The 18,193-nt window shown below is 39.9% G+C and overlaps 1 protein-coding gene across 2 annotated transcripts in view; it reads left to right on the forward strand.

The window, feature by feature from the left end:
• Window positions 1-18,193, forward strand: part of rnf17 (ring finger protein 17) — a 59,340-nt gene that overhangs the window by 22,252 nt on the left and 18,895 nt on the right. For both annotated transcript variants that reach the window (XM_059030248.1, XM_059030249.1), the window contains exons 13-22: window positions 533-707; window positions 1,294-1,462; window positions 1,856-2,046; window positions 4,225-4,375; window positions 6,857-7,007; window positions 8,329-8,444; window positions 8,580-8,700; window positions 9,139-9,250; window positions 9,636-9,902; window positions 14,438-14,582. In XM_059030248.1, the coding sequence (XP_058886231.1) occupies window positions 533-707; window positions 1,294-1,462; window positions 1,856-2,046; window positions 4,225-4,375; window positions 6,857-7,007; window positions 8,329-8,444; window positions 8,580-8,700; window positions 9,139-9,250; window positions 9,636-9,902; window positions 14,438-14,582 (1,598 nt within the window). The remainder of the gene's footprint in view (window positions 1-532; window positions 708-1,293; window positions 1,463-1,855; window positions 2,047-4,224; window positions 4,376-6,856; window positions 7,008-8,328; window positions 8,445-8,579; window positions 8,701-9,138; window positions 9,251-9,635; window positions 9,903-14,437; window positions 14,583-18,193) is intronic.

Here is an 18,193-nt window from a genome sequence, read left to right on the forward strand (position 1 = left end):
GATTACAGTGGAACGCCGGCTGTGACGTTTGGTATTCCCCACCCACTTTTGGCCAATTCAGATTGCAAGTAGCTGAAGTGCATTTTTACTATTTAAAATGCATGCTCATGGAGTAAGTACAACGGGACATTAAAGTTAACCTTTAAGTCCAGATCCCTCCCTCCTTTTGTTTTAGTGTATTTTCTGCTTTCTTTTGCCACCTGGTGGCAGGACTAATGAAGTGCTAGTAATTCAAAGCTGGTCAGAAAAATAGGATTGCCAAGCTGTGACATTTTTGCGTTAGCACTGCGACAGTCTTGCGACAGGTAAATAGCTGGCCATGACTACCACCGTAGTTCACTGTAGAAGTCATGAGTGCTGTTATAAATATAATGGTAATTTCTTTTATTTTTGGAATATAGAAAACTAATGGACTACAAAATTATACTTGCGTAGTATTTGACAAAATTGAATGCATACAATTGACAGTAATGTTTAGTAACATTAATGTATTTTGTTCCTTGTTCATATGTTTTATTTACTTCCACTTCAGGTGCACAGATCTTTATAAAATGCAAAGCAAACACGTGGTGCAGAGCAACAGTTGCTGAACTTGTCCCAGGAGATGAGGATTGTCAGACTGTAGTCAAGTGTATGGTCTCAGAAGTTGGTAGAATCCAAGCCTTTTTGGATGACTATGGGTACATGGAAGAACTTACTGTTGCAAGGTACCAGGAAATGGTTTGGTTGTAATGAGTTTAACAATTGTATGATGATTAGCTTACAGTTCTGATGCCCAAACTGTTCACTTAATTTCCCACCATTGCAGGGAACTAAACCTAACCTGCTATCCTAACTAGTTTTAGGCCATTTAAAAAATGTAATTTTATATATTTAATACATTTTTATAGGGGTTTTAATCGATTTTTAATGATTAGTCACATTTGTGGGCTTTGAGCCGCCTTCTGTCATGCGTCACACCAGGGATCATGGGATATTAAGAGAATTCCAGGGCTAGTTATCTGGAGAGGTGTCAAATTGTGCTGATTCTCTCTGTTTAAAATTTTAAAAAATAAATTAAAAAAACTGTAGATCAGAAGCATGTTTTTGAAAGACAGCTTCATTTTCCATTTTACCGATAAATAAAACAGGAAAAGTTGATAGCATCCAGGCTGCACAAGTAGTGAATGCTATAAAAATTGATCTTTGAGTTTGCACCCCTGTTTTTTATGCAATACTTTTGACACTTACTGTATGCCACACCTTTCTCTGACTTCTCAGATGTTGTCATCGTCTTTTTTTTCTTTTTTATAGAGCTAAAGGAATATCTGAGACAAAACCTGGACAGGTTACCCCTCCAAGTTCATTGGTAGAAGACTTGACTCTATATATCAGAAAACCTGAAATGGTGAAACCAGAAATGAGAAGAGTGGCTTCATTAGCAATAAGATGTTCATTGAAGGACATTATACCAGCAGGCTTGGTGAGAAATATTTGCAGCGTTATATAAACTCTGCATGCTAAATTTGTTGGTGACCTTGACATTTACCTCCTAATGTCGTACAGCTGTAATTTTGAAAAACCTACAAAAACTGGTAATCTTAATGATAGCGCTTTGGACATGCTAGTTTATCTCAAGTTAGTGAGTATCAGAATCTAGGAGTATCGAAAGCAGCTTTCCCTCTGTCTGTCAAACTTACATTTTTATGGTAAATTTGTTCATGTTCTGGGTGGCTACAGTTTTGCTGTGGTTGGGTATAAATGTCAGTCATTCTTGTTGACATGACAATATTAGTAAATCGAAAACCATGTTTTGTTCTTTTTAACAATTCAGTTTTAACTTCTGAAACTATCTGAATGTTCTGTTTAATGACAGGAGAAAGGCTGGCGGGAAGAAGCTCGAACCGAGTTTATACGAGTAGTCGGCAACAAGGTTGTTGAGATGAGAGTGTTTGGAGATGACGGGGACTCTCTGCTTGTTGACTTGAAGAAATCTGCAATGGACAAGATGGCAAGCGACATGCCTATTTCTCTCCGAGAATACCTGGTCTTCCTGGAGCTTGCAAGGTAGGCGTGAATCCTATTGCACTTTCTACTGTAGTTGGTCTTTGGTTTGACAACCTGGCTTACATATAGGTTTAATTTAATGATAATTCACTATTAAAAATCAGCGTCCGATTTACTGTTTTTAATTACTGCCTCATAGATATTTAAGACGCTTAATTTAGTACAGTACTTTATTCTAAATATTTAAACAAATACAGTAAAACCTTGATTATCCTTATACCACTGTTACTGAACAGCACCTTGTTAATCTGTGTTGTGTGCAGTGCTTTTCTGCCCAGTTGTAATAGAAAATGCGTTATTCAGCACTCAATATGTGGTATTTACAGTACAGTGCAGTACTGTGCGTTATGTATTGACCCGCCTGGTCGATTTTATATAAGCAGATTGAGGCAGCAGCTGTACAACCCTCTACTATACATTACATTGCTTGCTTCTTGCATCATGCCCGGGTTCTATCCCTGTGAGACATGCAAGGCCAGGTGCTCTTCCTGCCTGGGTCAAGAGCATGCCAAGGAGGCACTGGTTAATCGCAGCTTCTGTGAATTTTGTGCCCCTTTCTCCAAGAGCACGTTTGAGAAGAGGTTATCCCACAGCTCTGAGGAACAGCCCAGCTCAGCCCTCTTCCCCATCACCCTCTCTTAGAAAGGTTGCTGCGTCCTCACCTCATGGCACTGTGCCAAGGGAGAGCAGATGACATGCACAGGAAGTACCTGCGGTTCACCTTTCAGGGAACAGCGTACAAGTTCCGTGTCTTGCCATTTGGCTTCTCCCTAGCTCCAAGTGCATGAAAGCTATCTGGCCCCATTGAGACTCAAAGGTATTTGGAGTTCTCAGTTATTTGTGCCCAGTCTCCAGCACAGGCAGAAGCCCACACGGTGCTTGTCACTGGCCACCTTCAATGGTGTGGGCCTTACGGTAAATCATGCGAAGAGTCAGCTCACGCCTCCCCAGACAGCCTCCTATCTAGGAGTGTGCTTGGACTCCGGAGCCATGGCTGGGGTGTGCAAGGTGTGTGTCTTGGCAGTGTCTCCACATCTGTGCTTTAGAACTGCAAGTAGTTTACCTGGTCTTGCAGAATTTTTTGCAGAGGTTCGAGGGAGGCATGTGCCTCTCCGTACAGATAACACAACAGTGGTGGCTTATATCAACCACCAGGGCAGCCTCAAGTTGCCCAGTCTCCATTGTGTGGCCCACAAGCTTTTGCTCTGGACACACAAGAACCACCTCTCACTGTAGGCAGTACATCTGCCCAGGGTGATAAACTGGTCGACGGCCCTCCTCTCGAGGAGGGTCCCAACACCTCAGAGTGGAGGCTAACCCCGAGGTGGTGCGCCTCATTTGGGAGAGGTTCAGGAGATCAGAGATAGATTTATTTTGCCTCTCAGGAATCAACCCACTGTCCTTCTGGTTCTCCATAATAGGTTGGGAAACCGCTGGGAATAGGTGCCTTGGCACACCAGTGGCCGAGACATCTGTTATACGCCTTCCCACCACTCTCCCTGCTCCCGCTGTGTCTGGAGAAAATCAGGCAGGACTGAGCCAGGGTGCCAACCCTGATGCAGCTCCTGAGCGGCCAGTCGTGGAGACTGGGCAGGTCGGAGCGTTTCAACAGTCAGGCACGGGGGACCTTATGGCATCCCGACCCATCGAGCCTGAAGCTCTGAGTCTGACCCCTGGACGGCTGCATTTGATCCCTCTGGGTCTGTCCAACAGGGTTCTTGATACACTACAAAATGCCAGAGCAGTGTCCATTCGTTCCCAGTACGGGTACAAGTGGGGCGTCTTTCAGAAGCTACAACTTGTCCCATGGCGGTTATACTGCAAGTTTTGCAGGACCTGTTTGAGGGGAAACCCCTCTCTACATTAAAGGTCTATTTGGTAGCTATTTCAGCTTGCTATGTCAAGATTGACTCTGTCTCCCCAGAAGCTCACTTCCTGGTGGGGCAATTTTTGAAATGGGCTCGGCGGCTTCGGCCATCTGTGAAGGACAATGTTCCTCGCTGGAGGGTAAATGTGGTGCTTAATTTGTATAATTTAAAGTGACTTTCTTGCTCGCTATCACCTTCACAAAGTGGGTGAGTGAGATGCAGGCATTCTCGATAACAAAAGCCTGCTTAAGTTTTACAGAGGCCAGGACTATACCAATAACTTATAGTTCTTAATTTATTTTGTTTTAAGGTTTTACTCACCATTATCTGGGGCTGTGGTTACAATGTCAAATAATAAAAGGCCTGTGCAGTATTGTCTCCCAGTCTATCCAGAGATGAATGTGGACTTCAATGCAGTCGTGAGCCATGTGGCCAGTCCTTCAGAATTCTACATCCAGCATGTAAGTTGAGCGAGATTTTAACAGTTCATTATATGATGATTATGATGATTTAGTTTTTTATGCAAATTGCAAAATCAACACTACATGTAACAAAATGTGCACAATTGCAGTTATTCAGTTCTTTACAGTAAGATCAGAACTTCACAAAATCTTGATTTTAAAAAAATAAATCTGTCGTCTGGTTAAAAATTAGGGTTGAGACAATACACCAAGGTCACGATACGATACGTATCGCGATACTAATGAAAAACTCATCTCTACTTGACGGACTTGAAAATAACAATTTGAATTCTATAGACACAGATTTATTTCAAAATAAATTATATTTATTTCCCACAAAGTAGTAAACCACTAGTTTTGAATTTAAAGACAAAGCAGTATGTCAACTAGAGTCCCTGGGATATCCATTTTAGCTGAATTAACCAAATCTCCTTACCACATTTCTGAGAGAGGAAAAAAAATACTAAGCAATGTGTTTGATAAATATTAAAGTACAAACTTTATTCATGTGTTTCTTTAGAAAAATCTAAATATGAAGTTTTTCAGCATTAAGTTGTGATGTCTAATCAATAACAATGCTCTCTCAAAAGAAGACAAAGAAATATATTACATTTGAATACAAAAACAAGTAACTTTCGTAAAGTTAGTCGTAGCAGCGAGTTTCTGCAGACACTGCTCGCTTCCTGATTCTGTCCACAAGAAGACAGGCTGTCTCTGCCTCCTGTACACTCCCATTGGCCAGAATCACTGCTGTCTCAACTACCATTGGCTAAGCAGTGTTTCTGCAGCCTGTTCTGAAGACTTTAATACAGTGTCAGTATTCCCTGCTTGATAGCATTGGAATACAGAAAAAAAAAAAAATCTTATTTGGGCCTTATTAATAATAATGTTTTTATCAAAGTTTGTTTATTATTATTTCATGTTTTTGTCCGTTGTAAGCTACTCATTTCAAGCTTGTATCACTATACACAAAAGTGTATCTTATCGTGTTGTAAAGTATCGCGATGCATCGATATGATAAATCGTCTCACCCCTAAAAATGCATTGCTCTAATTACTCTTATTATCTTGTTGCTTCTCTACTGTTGAAGAGTAGGTACTCCTGTAAACAAAAATATGTTTGACTCAGTCATGCAGAAAGGTGTCTTGTTGTGAAAGAAGCCGCTTGATATTAAAGTGATTATACAGTAGCCAAGGTGAAGTTACCCACAAAATAGGAAGTAAGGCAAGCAAACCGAAAACTTGAACCTAGTATGGTAGCAGATTATATGAGGATTATGAAGAGCACATCGGGACAATGGAATTAAGCAGTGGTGACATAGAGACCTGGGCTACAGAAGCAGAAGTTACTGCTGTAGATATTATAAATTAGACCAATACATTTTTACTTAAACATTGTTGAATAAGCATCAAATACTATTAGTAATGATGAAGTAACTAACAATTGGGTGTACAAAAGTAAGAATATCAAAGTTAAAACAAAGAGAAGATCACTAAAGCCCCTTTCACACTGGCATGCTCTACCTGGGTCAGGACCTGGTCATGCGGATCGGCTTCGCGATTTCACATTGCTTTTGATAAAGCAGGGTTGACCTGGGTGACAGACACAAGTAAACAATATGCATATCAATGCCCCGGAAGCAGCTTGTTACAGACGCTTCCATCCAAGCTTCTCTGGATGAAACCATCGATCCAGATGTTGATTAGAGCAAATGTTTCTTCATCCCATGGTGCGTCTCAAGCAACAAAAATATGGCAAAACAGAATAAACAAAAACGTTCCTTGCGCAATTGAAACCTTCACGCAGGCATGGATGTTTGTTATTTCGTTGGCTTACGAATGGCCTCACACAACCAGGGTCAAAGCGTGTCAACCCACATCCTGAGGTGGGTCGCTGGGACCCAGGTACGACCCAGGTACGTGGTTTTACACTATGCAGAATTGTGACCCGGGTAGATGTTCCAGTGAGAGGGGCTTTAGGGTCATGAAGTGGACACAGTATTTAATTTATCTGATAAAAGCTGAACAGCCTCAAGAAGATACATAAGTAAAGACCTGTGCAGATATAAAAAATGGTATCTGCATCCGTGAGACTTAACTTTTTATTCGATCTGCACTCCTCCTGATATAGGCATCTGCATCTGCAAAAATGTGTTTGAATGAGGAATAATAAACATGAAAAGGACTGAGCTATCCCACCGTCTGCTGTTAGTCAGCAGCAGCAGCAGCCACTGCCCCTATGTGTGCTATGCAGGAGGCGTGTCTCTCTGCATGTGGATAGTCTTTAAGACTATCGCACTAAATTTGTTATCTCTTTGAGGTGCATACCGTTCCTTTCATTTTATTGGATAGTCTTTAAGAACTCCCAAATGAGCCTGAAGATGTGGGGATTGAGGGGAGTATTGGGAGCGTTTTTGTGATTGTGAAGCTGGGGGGCAGTAGATTTAAGGTATATGTGAGACTGATGGTGCTTTGATAACAGGCAGACAATGTGGAGTTTCTGATTCTCATGGCAAAGATTCAAGACTTCTACTGTAAAGGAGAAGATGGTTTAGAAATGTATTGCCCCTACCAAGATCAAGCCTGTGTAGCCTTGTTTGAGGATGATGTCTGGTATCGAGCACGGATCATTGGTAAGTATTTCCTGGCAAAATATTGTTTGGTTCATGGATACTCAATACCAGGGTAGCAGTGATAAAGATTTAACATCACAATAAAAGCTGAACAGTAAATGACAGTATCCTGATATTATCATGATAAATGATCATCTGGATCTAAAGTAATTGGTGGAACAGTTGTAATGACAATAGATTTAGTATGCTAATTATATAAATACATTTGCTGAGTTCATACCATTTGCTGTTTTGTTTATGAATGTAATAGCTTTGTCTATTTTAAAATCATGTTTCACAGTTGATACTTATTTTTCTTCATCCATAATAATTTGATAATTGGCTAGTCCTTTACAACTCCACGGACACTGGTGATCTTAATCACTATTACTGATGTAGAAGGACAGTTTTTTCTCCTCTGTATTACACTGATCAACTACCAGATCCTTTGGGACCAAGTTTTATGTTCCTATGGCCAGTCTTCCGGGGAGTATTTGTCATCTGATTAGTTATGTTATCAGTGATGTCATTGCCGATGTCATTCATACGCATAATGGTGCAGAGTTAAGGTTGGGGATTGGGAGGGGCGGGGGGGAGTTGTAACGGGGCATTTTACATGCATGGTTCGTCACTATTAATAATAAGTCGGACACAGAGCAGTGGTTGTTGACGTGCCAGATTTAATAACATCACCTGTGCCGACCCTCAGGTACCAACAATCCTAGCGCCGGATTTAATAAAGAAAACAAAAACAAAGCTAAAAACAAATTTGCCACACAAGACGAGCACTAGCCTCACTAAACGAGATGTCCTGCTCCAGTAACCTACTCTACAAATCCCTCACTATGCTGGTTTGGGATCAAATCACCTAAACTGACCTACTTAAGTCCCGGCGACTCCAGCTTCTTCCGACAGCCCCGACTGGGCAATGCCTTCACGAGCACCATCTAGGGAATGGAAGGGTTTCGCGCGGTAGTCCTTTTCCTCTGGAGCAGACGCTCTCCTAGCCAATCAGGACCTTACGATCAGCTCGGTGCCGGGCCAGCTTTCTTGCTCAATTGGTTTCCTAGCAACACGTCTCTCGTTGCTCGTCCTAAGGTACACATCCATGCAAGAACCAGCGACACGGTCCTCCCTGTCACAGGGCACTATCGAGCAGATTTGACAATTGACAATTGAGGTAAATTGGGCTGCACAGATCGGTAATGGATAACGTTTATATTTCAGGGAACCAGGGTTATGATATATAACCTAAGGTTTTATATGGTATGGTCGTGTGCAAGACTTGAACAGTGTGGGCATGTTTTCCTTAAACAATGCAATAAACTTTAATTTGTTACAGGTTTTCCAGGAAGCAGAGCCATTGAGGTCAAATTTGTTGACTTTGGAAATACGTCGCAAGTGTCAATCAACCACATTCGGAAAATAAAGGATGATTTTTTTGTTTTACCAGAAATGGTAAGTTTTAATTTAATCAGGTAAAGAGGGATGTTGTCCAGAATGGGTATTGGTGTGGGTGTACCATTCCCTCAGGAAGTCCAAGGGTTGTGGGGATATTAAAACTTTATTCAATTTGTGTATTTATTTTCAAAGGCCATTCAGTGCAGTCTTGCAGATGTTAAACCCTTAAATAGTGCTGATGAGTGGAGCAAAGAATCCAACAAAAGATTTCGAGAACTGACTGAGGATAGGTTAATGTGTGTTTCAGCAACAGGTATGCTTTTGTTATTTTCTATCACTTTTTTTTTTTCTTTTTTTAACCACACATTCTTAATGAACCTTAAATTGAAACCAACGAGATCTCTGTCGGCCACAAAAATCTCTTCTCAAAAACATGAAATGTCCACTTTGGTTTTATTGAAAGAAATCAGTTGGTATGTGTCATTGTGATGTATCTGTTTTTGCGGAAATATTATCATTAAATTGATTTAATTACTTGTGCCTGAAACAGTTAATTGGTCATTGACTTTTTTTGTTAAACTAACTTTTTTTTTTTTTACATTTTCTATTCTACTGTATTAACCTTAATGTAAAGCTTTTTTTCTGTATCAGGGTGGATATATTAATGGAAGCACCCCCCTTTACATTTTGAGTAGAGCTTCAGTAGTCAGTCTGCTTTTTTTATAGCATGTCTTTTTTTTTTTTTTTTAAGCCACTGTTACCAGAAAAAAGCTTCTCCTAGTCAAGCTGTACAACAGCCAAGACACAACTGACATTAGTGAAGTTCTGGTAAAGGAAAACCTGGCTCGTTTCAGGAAGACTGGGTTTGTAATCTACAGCACATGTTCAATTGTACACCTAAAATGCATCTCCTTCTGATTTTGTGTTTCTCAGTTGCAATACATATAGTTAAATTTGTTTGTTTGTTTTTGTGAAAAAAACAAAGTCCTGTTGGAAACTACCTTCATTAAAGAATCTTCTGATGCTTCTCTAAACCTCTTTTCTGTGCTTAGCTCATCAAAGCAACTTGAACCAAGAATATTTTTTGTGGTTGTGCCTGTTTTATCTCAATCATGACAACGTACTGTAACTATCCTAGGCCGTTGATGCATGTAAAGCTTGAATTTAAAATAGAGGAATTCCAAAGTGACATTTATTTATGCAATCCATTTATTTTATTTATTTATTCTATTTTATTATACTTTAAAGGCTTGAAGCATGTGCATCATTTCCCAAATGTGTGGAGGTTTGGGATCCTCCTATTGAAGAATCAGTAGAGGGTCCTGGACCAGACATCCAGGCAATAAGTGCTTTACAAAAGGCAAGACAACAGAAGGGTGCAATGGGTAAAGATGTGGTGACACCATTGAACCACCTTCTGGAAACTAAACAAGACCTTAAAGTAAGAGTTACTCATGTAACATCACCAGGCAGTTTCTTTGTACAGCTCCTCTCCTCAGACAGCCTACTTAAAAGGTAAGAGGAACTGGACATTATTTAATGAACTGTCATTTCTGCTTTCTAAAACGTACAGATTTCATGCTATATGTCAAAATACATGTGATGGTCCTGCTGGACTATATTGAATAAGCTGTAAGACAAGATTATAGGGGTGTGCCGATACTCGTATTTTCCAAGTAATTGCTTTTAAGAAATTTGAAGTTGTTGGATATTATTTAAATGGAATAAAACTTGTTAATTACTAAACACAAAATAATGTAGTCCCTCCAGTTTCTTTTGGTTACAGTTATTGAGTATCTATCAAGAACATTCTGACAGTGTTATTTAATGTATAACCTGTCGAGATCAAACTAACTAAAACTCAATTATATTTTAATTCATACGGTTCAGTACCACATGAGCTTCTTTGGGCAGCATTTGATTTTTTCAGTGTACCGAGGACAATAACAAACTTAGTGAAAGCCTACTTCGGAGATTGGCAATTTTGTTTTTCAACTTTAGAATTCACCACTACATGGCAATGTCTAGAAATTTGAATAATAGCAGGATGCACCATTTCTGCACTGGCTTTTACCATGGCAATGGAAGTAATTATTAGGTCATCAAAATGGGTAGAGAAGCCTGTGAAAAGTCTTGGGAGATGGTATGATGGGGACCTAAAGGCTGCCCTTCTTTTATTGGTGATATCATGGGGCAAGTACAGCATGGAAAAGGAGGCCTTGGTCTCAGTTCAGCTCCTCCTACATGGCACAAGGCAGCCCCAGCTCAACAGAGGAAGCTGGTAGTCAACAAGGTGCAAAAGCAGGAGGAGAGGATGAGATGCGTGAAGACAGTTTCCCAGGCCAAGCAGGGAGAATGGACTAGATGGGAGAGTGTGGAACAACGCAGGATCGGCTGGCGAGATCTAGGGACAATGGAACAGAGCAGGATCAGTTTCCTCATCAGGTCAACATATGATGTTCTCCCATCACCACAGAACCTTAATCTATGGGTAGGAGAAGATCTGTGGTGTCCTTTGTGTTCATCGACCTGATGAACACAAAGGACTGGTTAGCACTCCTTGTTCACCTGGTAGACAGTGCCAAGGGAAGATGCTGTGGATGAGGCGTATGAAAGGAAGAAACTTCGGTACGCTCAACTAGCTGCTGAAGCAGAAAAGCGAGGGTGGAAAGTCCAGTGTTATCCAGTGGAGGTGGGTTGTCGAGGATTTGTGGCACACTTCACATCCCGGTTTCTCTGAGACATTGGATTCAGTTGTCAGGAGTTGCGATGCATTGTGAAGAACTTATCTGAAGCAGCAGAGACGAGCAGCAACTGGCTGTGGTTGGGGAACTCAAGCACAGTAGAAATAAAAAAAAAATAATTAAAAAAAAAAAAAAACGTTAATGTAAAGTTAGGTAAGTAAGTGGGGGACGGAGGGGGCTGATGCTGGGATGCCAGAATCACGGTCGAGCCCTCTTAAGGTGTCGTGGGCTAGTCGACGAAACACCAAGGATTGAAGGTGCCCACTTGAAGACCCCAGAGAAGTACCCTACTTCGCTCAATCCAGATGGTTGTCACGCTGATGTGCTAGGGAGGCCGCACTGTGGTTGATCCCTGGAGCCAGCATTGCAGCCTTTGTGTGTGCTGATGAGCCAGGGAGGCAAAATAGGCTGATCCATGGAGCTAGCATTACACTTCAGCCATTATTATTATTATTTAGCAGACGCCTTTATCCAAGGCGACTTACACAGACTAGGGTGTGTGAACTATGCATCAGCTGCAGAGTCACTTACAATTACGTCTCACCTGAAAGAAGGAGCACAAGGAGGTTAAGTGACTTGCTCAGGGTCACACAATGAGTCAGTGGCTGGGGTGGGATTTGAACCGGAGATCTCCTGGTTACAGGCCCTTTTCTTTAACCACTAGACCACACAGCCTCCTAACACCAGGCAGAAGGATATCTACATCAGATGGAAGGAAACGCAGATGGATCACATTAGTTTACAGTAAAATAAGCTATGTCTTCGTTGGTGTTTATCTTGGCGAGAGCTGAGTCCAATATCGGCATGAAGTTTTAACACCTACTCTCGTAATGGAAATCATAACCGATTTTATTTGTCTTTTATATTTTGTTTTATCCTTTTGATATGAATTCTTTTTTTTTTTTTTTTTCGTTTTCTTAGAGATTTGTCCTCTGCAGTGAATTGTGGGATTGTATTCCTGGGCAAAGTGTTCTCTCCGATTTAAACTTGACAAAGATGTACATGTCCCAGTTTCCACAGCAGTAACTTGAGCTAAGTTTAAGGAAAATTCACATTTTATATGTTGAATCAGTTGCATTTCCTTGTTCTGCAACATATTTCCATTGTCATTTGTTGGGCTTGGTACGGCAGTAAAAATGATTGGAGGAAAAGTTGCTTACAATTGGCTTTTAAAATCCAGATTGCCAAAGTTAATTGCCATTGATTGGTACTCAATTGTAAAGGTGAGGGCAGGGTTTTTTATTTTGAAATCAACATATTTCTAAGTAGGTGTTTTTATTTTTTTTATTTAATACCTGCTGACAAATACTACTTAACACTGCTGCTCACTCACTCTGGGGTGGGGTGGGGGGTGGGGAACAGAGACCGTGGAGTTTTACAACACAACAAAATATGATGATGTTGATGTTTTGGATCAGATGGCACGAAAGCATTCTGTGGAAGCTGGCTCCCGCTGGTGGCCTGTTCAGGTGTTTTGCAATGTATTGGACCTAGCAGCCATCAACTCCTGGGTACTTTACAAAGAATGCACGGAGAAGAATTTACCAAGGATACAATCTATTTTACAGTTAGGACAGGAACTTCGCAACAAGTATTTGGAACAGAGGGAGACTGCCAAGCGTGTACCCACAGCTGAAGCTGGCAACATCGCTGACAGCCGCAAGAGACACAATGCCAGGTTGGCAAGTGCAATAAAAATAAAACTTGGGACAGCTGTGCCCTGTGCAGAAAGGCAGTGTGTGGAAAGTGCAGTGCATGTGTGGAGAAGCACATTATCTGTGTTGATTTGTGAACAGCCTTAGACTCAAGGTAAAGGAATACCCTTTAGTGTATAAAAGCAGTAAAAAAGAAAGAAATTTGACTTTTTTATAACTTGTTGTGCTGCTGCGCTTCTGTAAAATGTTTTGTTTTAAGTTTATCTACATTGCTCAGTTGCTTTGCTTGACAATAAACCGATTTCTTTTGCGTTGCTTTGATTTGTGAAATAAATGTTAATATATATTATGCTTCGGTTGTTCAGATGTTTGTGACGTACTAAAAAAAAAAAGAAATTCCATCTGACTGTTTCTCCTTTCATTAAACTATTTACAGTGTTTTAAATACAGCTGTCAGAAAGACTGCTGCGTGGCTTCTAGGCATGAGTATATCTCCGGGTCTTCTAGTGTTTAAAGGCAATTACTCAGAAAATAAATTGGCACACCCCTATAAAATGAAACATAATATCTGTGTACATGCTAGGCTTTATATGTTACACAGTTTGGTATTTAATCTTTTTAGACCTGCTTTCAAGTTGTGAAACTGCACAAGGTTAAGAGTAGCTATGAGTTTAGTTCTGAAGCTAAAGAACAGCATTGATTTTTTTTGAAATAGTGCAATACAGGAAATAACTAACAACTTACTGCTTTGTGAATAGAGCTATATATATTATATTTGAATTAACCTTTTTTTTGGGGGGGGGGAGGGTGTTGGTGGAGTAGAGTCCAGGAGCTGTTCTAGTTGCTTGCCATAGACATAGACATCATCTTGATAAAACTAAGCCATTAACATCTAGGGCAGTAAAGTATCAGAAATACAAAATGGAACTTGGTGCTTTTTTTATTGTATATGTGTACTGGATTGCGCTGCCTCTTACTGTTGTAACAACACTTTGGCTGATCTGTCCTGGGTTAAATGTCTCTGGCAATTTCAAACAAAACTCAGCTCAAAGTACTTTTAGAAAATGCATCAAAATTGCAATTGAACCATTCATGACTGAAAATATCATAACTTTTGAACTGTAATTTGAAGCTTATTACACTTTGAACAGTGTAGTGACTTGGGTGTTAACCTAGTTTCCAAGGCGACTGCTGTCAATATTTTTTAGAAAAGACTGCTTACACAAATGATATGGCATGTTTTGCCTTGATGTCTGTTTATACATGGTTTTTGGTTGTTCCTAATCAAGCAATGTGCAGAATTAGAGAGGATGGTTTTAGTAGCCATGACTTGTCAAAAAGCATATTGTTTTGAAAGGTTATTTCCAGTAAGAGTAATTACTGAAGTGTGCGCATGCCTCTGACTTCTATTCCGTTGTCGTACCGATCCACCTGCCACAATTTGAACTGTTCAGATTCGTAACGCAAATGTACCAGTACGAAAATTGTCTGAGTTTTGAACCAATACAGTTACAATCGTAACAAAACCTATTCAAAATGAACAGTTCAACTGTGTTTTGAATAAGAGAAGCATTGTTGATTGCTCTGATACACATTGCAAATCTTTTTGGGGTACCAGACTGGTCTATTAATTCTTTTCAAAATATTACAGGTTACAGAGCAGTTTGGATGCCGAGTATTTAAATTCTAAACCAGAAGAAGTAGAATGGAAGGAGAAGATTAATTGTGCTGTGCTGGCTAATGGAATTTGGCAAAGAGGAGAAATCTGTAGCATTTTACCAGAAAACACAGTGGAGGTAACGTTCTTTTTTTATTTTGTTGTACTTTTAATAATATATTCCATCAAATTTTTGGACTGCCTCTGCAGAATGCATACGGATGGTATTTCCTTTTCCTCAGGGTTAGTATGCATGAATATTTTTACATGGTCAACTGACCTTCCTGTAACCTACTGTTGTTGCAATCTAAATGTATATTTTATACAAAAATCTAAAATCAGATTTATTTTTGGAATTATCTTGTTACACAAGGCAGATTTAGGTAAGTTAATAATGAAATACTGTAACCTATAAAATGCAGTACTTTTCAGTGGAAGAAACTTCCACCTGCAAGTCTTTGCATTAGTCACTGATAACACAGCATTACCAAACTTTGGTGTTTTTAAATATGCTGTTCCACATAATCACAGTGGTTGTATGAATGAATGTTGTATTTAAATATTAGGGATGTGCACGACAAATATTTTGACTATCGATAATTCCACAGCTGTTGATGTCGACTAATCGAATAGTCGCCCCCCCCCCCCCCCCCCATTCAAAATGAGACGTACATTAAATACGAAATAATGCAAAGTGACAATTATTGCAATTGCAATAAATTCTGAACTTTATTTTAAAATACTTAGCTAACACAACAACTTTAACAACTTTGTTAAATAAACATTAGGCTATGTAAAAAAAACACCTTCCTATTCGGAAACATACAGAAATGCCATAACAGCAGCAATAACATAAGCATACCTGTCAACGCTCGTGTGAGACTCTCGTATTTTGCAAGCAAGTGTTATTTTTTTTACCGATATTGTCACAAGCTTTTCCGTTAATTACAATTTCAAATGAACTATAAATGTTGTGACAATTAAAAAAAAAAAAAAAAAAAAAAAAAAAAGTAACGCTTGCTTATAAAATATGGGCGTCTCCTGTATAATTTTTATTCAATTATTAATTTAATTTTCATTCAATAATAGTTTAGCAATGTGAGCTGCGAGGCAAATGCCTTAACATTAGCATCCTTGTGGCAATAATGTTTTCCGGTCATAACAGCGAAATACAAAATGCATTAGACTATCTAGCTAGGTAATTTATACAATCCACTTAACTAAACGATTTACTTTTCCCACGTTTTCAAACCACACTCAACATATAGACTACCGGTCTACGTTAAATCAAATCGGAAACATACCTGTGCGATCGAGTTCCAGTGAATAAAAAATAAATAGCCTCTATAGGCAATAGCTTGCTATATATGTAGCTAGCTTAATAATATTAATAAATAAATAAATGAATGAACAAAAAGGCCTGAGTGGCATTAACGCACTAGCCTTCTATGGAAGCAAAAAAAAAAAAAAAATCCTAACAAAAACTTTAGGACTAGTTAGGCTAGCAATGTCCATTATTATCATCATGTTCACTTATTCTTGTTTAAAAAAATCAGCATGTCCACATGGTCCGGCAATACTGCAGCAGACGGTGCTCAGGCAGAGTTTGTTGTTTTTGTTTCAACTTCAGAGCCTGAGTAGCTATTGCACTGTGATAAAAATGTGACACAAAACGGCTGGCCGCACCGACTACATTATGTATAGCACCAAGTTTAAAGCCATCGTTGAAGGCGAGCTGCAGAGTGTGTGCAAAGCACAAATTCGAGTCCCATTCAACAAACTCCGAAGATGATGTTGCTGGCATTGTCGTGAACACAGGCAGTGATTTCCCCCCTAGTTAAACCCGAATGGTCTACAGCGGTGTTTAACACATTTGCGAGATTCTCTGCTGTATGCCTCTCTGGCGTGGCGCGAGTCTGTAGAACTACGTTTTTCATTTCCCAATCCTCAATGAAATGACAAGTTATTATGACGTACGACTCGGTATTCGGTGCAGTCCACGCATCTGTAGTAATCACCACCTTCTCAGCCTTTGACAAGTTTCTGCGGACAGATGCTGCTGAATCGGCATGCATTTTTTTCGAGTCGAGTGGTAATTGTTTTAGTGCAGGGTTTTTCGTGCATGGTGTATTCAGGTTCCACAAATTTCATCAACTCCCGAAATCCCTCACCTTCAACAAAACTTATGGGAAGCATGTCCTTTGCCACCATATTAGCAATAAGGGCTGATGTTTTTTCAGCAGGTACGTTGTCACACTGACGAGGCTTCACTGCAAAGGATGCAATGGCGGTTTGTTGCGGTCCTCTTTCCTTTTCTGTCGTTGTTAGCGTCGCAGAAGGGTGTTTGGCTTTTAGGTGGGTAGATTTGTTGTAGTTTAATTGCACTGCACATATTTTACACTTAGTGTTTTCATTTACTTTGTCAAAGTATTTCCATGCTGAACTTTTCTGTGAGGAAGCCATCGTTAGCCGAGGTACGTTCTAGTTTAGCCAATCACAGACAAGAAATAACAAATCCCACCCTCCAGTCAATCTTCATTACCGCTACATAGAGCCAATCAGCAGTACAGGCTTTAAAATAAAATCAATATATACATTTTTTTTTTAACTTTCGAATGTTGGATTCACTTGTCGATAGGTGCCATCGTTATCGAATAGTCGAATGTTCGACTATTCGGTCTCACCCCTATTAAATATTTGACATGTAAAGAGTGAAATACTTTGGCCTTCTAAACCACTTATTCTAACCTTAAGCTAAATGTTCAGGCTGCAGCTCAAAGATGCATATATATTGTATATACCATGTTATACGTGACTAGAAAGCACATGCGGAATGGGTACATTTGTGTGAACCATCATTTTGATCGTGCTCCATAATGGCAGCAACTTTATTACACCAAGTTACAAATGCTAATCCAACTGAGGTGTAGCAGGCTCATTAACTAGACTTTCGGATCTAAAAACAGATTGAAGCAAAGTAACTAGACTCTGACTCGCCCCTAGACTCTGTCGTGTAGTGGAATGCTGCAGTGGAAAGTTGAAGCCTTATATTGTCCCAGTAGTGCTGAATTGGACAGCAACAGTGACTGACACTGCTGCAGTGGAAAACAGGAGAGCTATTGAAAGAATGAAATCTGTGGCCATTGGTGACCTCAACAGAGTAAACAACACCAGCCACTCCCATTGAACTACAGTGCCTTGCATAAGTATTCACCCCCGTTGGACTTTACCACATTTTGTAGTGTTACAACCTGGAATTAAAATGGATTTAATTGGGATTTTTACCATTTGATTTACACAACATACTTAACACTTTGAAGGTGCAAAATATTTTTTACTGTGACACAAAAGTTAATTAAACAAAAAAAAGACATTTGTTGGTTGAAGCACCTTTGGCAGCAATTACAGCTGTGAATCTTTTTGCGTAAGTTTCTACCAGCTTTGCACATCTGGATCCTGCAATTTTTGCCCATTACTCTTGGCAAAATTGCTCAAGCTCTGTCAAGTTGGATGGGGACTGTTGGTGAACAGCAATTTTCAAGTCTTGCCACAGATTCTCAATCGGATTGAGGTCTGGGCTTTGACTGGGCCATTCTAAGACATTCAGGTGCTTGTTTTTAAACCAGTGTAGCTTCGGCTGTGTGTTTAGGGTCATTGTACTGCTGGAAGGTGAACTTCCGCCCCAGTCCCAGGTCTCTTGCAGACTGAAACAGGTTTTCCTCTAGAATTTCCCTGTATTTGGCTCCATCC

Source organism: Acipenser ruthenus, chromosome 9 (genome assembly GCF_902713425.1).
Source record: "Acipenser ruthenus chromosome 9, fAciRut3.2 maternal haplotype, whole genome shotgun sequence".
NCBI lineage: Eukaryota > Metazoa > Chordata > Actinopteri > Acipenseriformes > Acipenseridae > Acipenser > Acipenser ruthenus.